At 34.8% G+C, this 3,492-nt stretch overlaps 1 protein-coding gene across 1 annotated transcript in view; it reads left to right on the top strand.

Annotated features, from left to right (window-relative positions):
- Positions 1-3,492, top strand: part of CUL5 (cullin 5) — a 79,511-nt gene that overhangs the window by 39,699 nt on the left and 36,320 nt on the right. The window contains exon 3 of the mRNA XM_017855273.1: positions 1,538-1,637. Coding sequence (XP_017710762.1) covers positions 1,538-1,637 — 100 coding nt within the window. The remainder of the gene's footprint in view (positions 1-1,537; positions 1,638-3,492) is intronic.

The following is a 3,492-nucleotide window of genomic DNA, read 5'->3' as shown; positions in this document are numbered from 1 at the left end:
ACATTTTTTTTTACTTTTTTTTTTTTTTATTTTTATTTTTTTTTTTTTTTTTTTTGAGACACCGTTTCACTCTGTTGCCCAGGCTGGAGTTCAGTGGCGCCATCTTGGCTCACTGCAACCTCTGCCTCCCGAGTTCAAGTGATTCTCATGCCTCAGCCTCCAAGTAGCTGGGATTACAGGTGTTCACCACCATGCCTGGCTAATTTTTGTATTATTAGTAGAGATGGGGGTTTCAGCATGTTGGCCAGGCTGGTCTTGAACTCCTGACCTCAAGTGATCTGCCCACCTCATCCTCCCCCAAGTGCTTGGATTACAGGCTTGAGCCACCACACCTAGCCTACAACTAGGTAATTAAGAAATTAATTTTCTGAACATGCTGTACTAATATTAAATATATTTCTGTAATGAAGGACCTTTTTGTAAACTATGTCAGCTTTGTAAGTTCTGAGTTTTTGTATATCAGTTTATGATAACTTTTGTTTTGTTTTTTTGTTTAAAGGAGAAAGAGTAATTGATGTGTAAATGGGTAATACATGGGGAAGCTAGGAGATTTGCTTTATTGTGATTTAAGTGACTAATTCTTTTAAAAAGACAAAATAGGCCCACAATCCCACCATTTTGGGAGGCTGAGGCAGGAGAATTGCTTGAGAATTTGAGTTCAAGCCCAGACTGGGCAACATAGCAAAACCCCATCTCTATCAAAAATTTAAAAAACTAGACAGGTGCATGCTTGTAGTCCCAGCTACTCAGGAGGCTGAGGCGGGGGGATCCCTTGAGCACAGAAGTTTGAGACTGCAGTGAGCTATGGTTGTGGCACTGCACTCCAGCCTGGGTGACAGAGTATATAACAAGGCTGGGCATGGTGGCTCACACTTTTAATTCCAGCACTTTGGAGACTGAGGCAGGAGGATCCCTTGAAACCACGAGTTCAAGACCAGCCAGGACAACATAGCAAGACTGTCTCTACAAAAGAATTTTTAAAAATTTAGGCGTGGTGGCATGCTCCTATAGTCCCAGCTCTTGGGAGCCTGAGGTGGGAGGATCTCCTCAACCCAGGAGGTCAAGGCTGCAGTGAGCCATGATCTTGCCACTGCACACTAGCCTGGGCAACAGAGTGAGACCTTGTCTCTAAAAAATAAAAATTAAAAAAATTTTAAAAATAATTAAAAGGACAAAATAGTGTACAACTATTGTGTTAAAGAATTAAAAAGATTTGTAGTTGTTTTTGCACAGGAAAATATTACCGGCAGTTAACTTTGGGCAGTGACATTGGGAGATGGAGACATGCTTTCATAACTAAATTTTATGTGGTAAGTAGCAGAGAATTAAGGAGGAAAACAATGGCAAAAGAAAATAAAAATAGAAACATGTATATATGAGGCAATTTACAAGCGTGCTTCGTTTGTATGAGTGAATTCAGACAATATTAGCTTGGTTCTAATATGGTCTGTGGAAACTGTACTGAAATAGAATTTAAGATGTTTTGTTCAGTTCTTGTTTCGTCATTAATGTTTGTTTACTTACTTTATATTCACAGGGATGTGCATGCAGTCTGTCTTTGGGATGATAAAGGCCCAGCAAAAATTCATCAGGCTTTAAAAGAAGATATTCTTGAGTTTATTAAGCAAGCACAGGCAGTAAGTTCTACGTGCTTATTTTAGACTTGTTTTAAAACTACTCAGATAATATCATATTTTATAATTTTGAAAGTAGAACTTCTTGAAGTAATTTAAAAATATTGCATTGACTTTTGACACATTTGTTAAATAAATTTATTAATGAAATGATCGTCATTAGTTGGATTATTTTTTTCCCACAGTGATACTTCTGTCAAGAGAGTACATGTTATATTTAATTAAAAGATGCTATAGCAAATTCAATTTTTTATTTTTTTAGAAGTTCCCGCCATCATTATTTTTTGGCTACACATCAGTCCACACAAATCTGTTTTTTTTCTCTCATTACTAATACCTCTTCTCAAGTTGACAGTAATTTCAATTCCAGATCCTTCTCCAGTTGTAAATTCTTTAGACGGTCCTTTGTATTGCTAGTGCTGAGCCAAAATTCAGCACTCTTGTATTGCTATTATGTATAAATGGCTAATAATATCAAAAGGAAGACAAAGCTCATTTAGGCATTAGATCAGTTATTCAAGAGTTAGTTTTTTGTTTGTTTTTTTTGACACCTTGTAATGTTTCAAATCAACCACGGCCTTTCTTTATGAATAAATCCCTTACCTTTTTGAGGAGGACCCTAAGGACATGAGATTATTTTCCTTTCTATAACATGAGGTGTGGGGCAGGGCACAGTAGCTCAGGACTGTAATCCCAGCACTTTGGGAGGCTGAGGCAGGCAAATCACTTGAGTTCAAGAGTTTGAGACCAGCCTGGGAAACGTTTGTCTCTATACAAATAAAAAATTACCCAAGCGTGATGATGCACACCTGTGGTTGCAGCCACTCTGGGGGCTGAGGCAGGAGAATTGTGTGAGCCCAGAAGGTTGAGGCTGAAAAAGAAAAAAAAAAGTCTGATCTGATGGCTAGAAGTCCAGGCTAGAATTTCTTATTCTTTAGTTGGATCATTCCATTAATGTCTTATACAACATTAGTAAAAGTAGTTTGTTAAATCGTATTATTAAATACTAAAGGGTGCTTAGCAGTTGAAAATTAAAAATGAGTTTTTTCTATATATGACTTAAGATATTGAAATCAAGTATATGATTGGCATATATTTTAATTTTGCTAGTAGCTACTACCATGATGGAGTAAGACTAATGTATTGGATATTACTTAAGAAATTAAGTGTTTTATTGATAATTTCTTGACAATTTTTTTAAATTGTAGTTTTATAGGAAGTTACCTTTTAATGAAAATAAATTTTATTTTCAAGCACTTAGAAAATTAAATGTTTCAATATCACAATTTAAAACTATTTTCTTAGAACTAATTTAGAGATACAGTTTCTACTTGCATTGGGAAATGTACAATGTTTTCTTTTTATTACTTGATAAAGATAAATTGTTTATTTCAAATTGATAGAGCTTTATTCTTCAGTGTCTGGAAATAAACTTATAAAGAGTTACCTTAGATGTTATTAACAGATGTTAAAAAATATAGTGAACACTGGGAAAAAAAGTAGGGAAGGGTTTCACTGTAACATGACTGAATAAAGTCTAGAAATGTAGACATCAGCAAAAATCCAAGAATGGGATTTAGCACCACTGATTCTGAGCAGTTAATAGGAATAGCAATGCTAGACATGGGTCTGAAAAAGACCCATCTTAAAGAGATTTTTAAATGCTTAAGAATTTTTTTTTAAATTGTGAATCATTTTACTAGGTAATCTTCAATTGAACGTACCTTGTTAGGAAGGACCAGATCTTCCAAATGGTTGAAAGGCAATATGCATTGAAATGTTTATAACATTTTTTAAAGAACAAAAAAAAAAAGAAGTAAAAATAATAACATAGGTAGAGTCTTTTTTTTTTTTTTTT

The sequence above is a fragment of the Rhinopithecus bieti genome, unplaced genomic scaffold, assembly GCF_001698545.2.
Source record: "Rhinopithecus bieti isolate Rb0 unplaced genomic scaffold, ASM169854v2 scaffold_39705, whole genome shotgun sequence".
Lineage (NCBI taxonomy): Eukaryota > Metazoa > Chordata > Mammalia > Primates > Cercopithecidae > Rhinopithecus > Rhinopithecus bieti.
The sequence above is the reverse complement of the archived record's forward strand: the minus strand, read 5'-3'. Positions and strand labels throughout refer to the sequence as shown.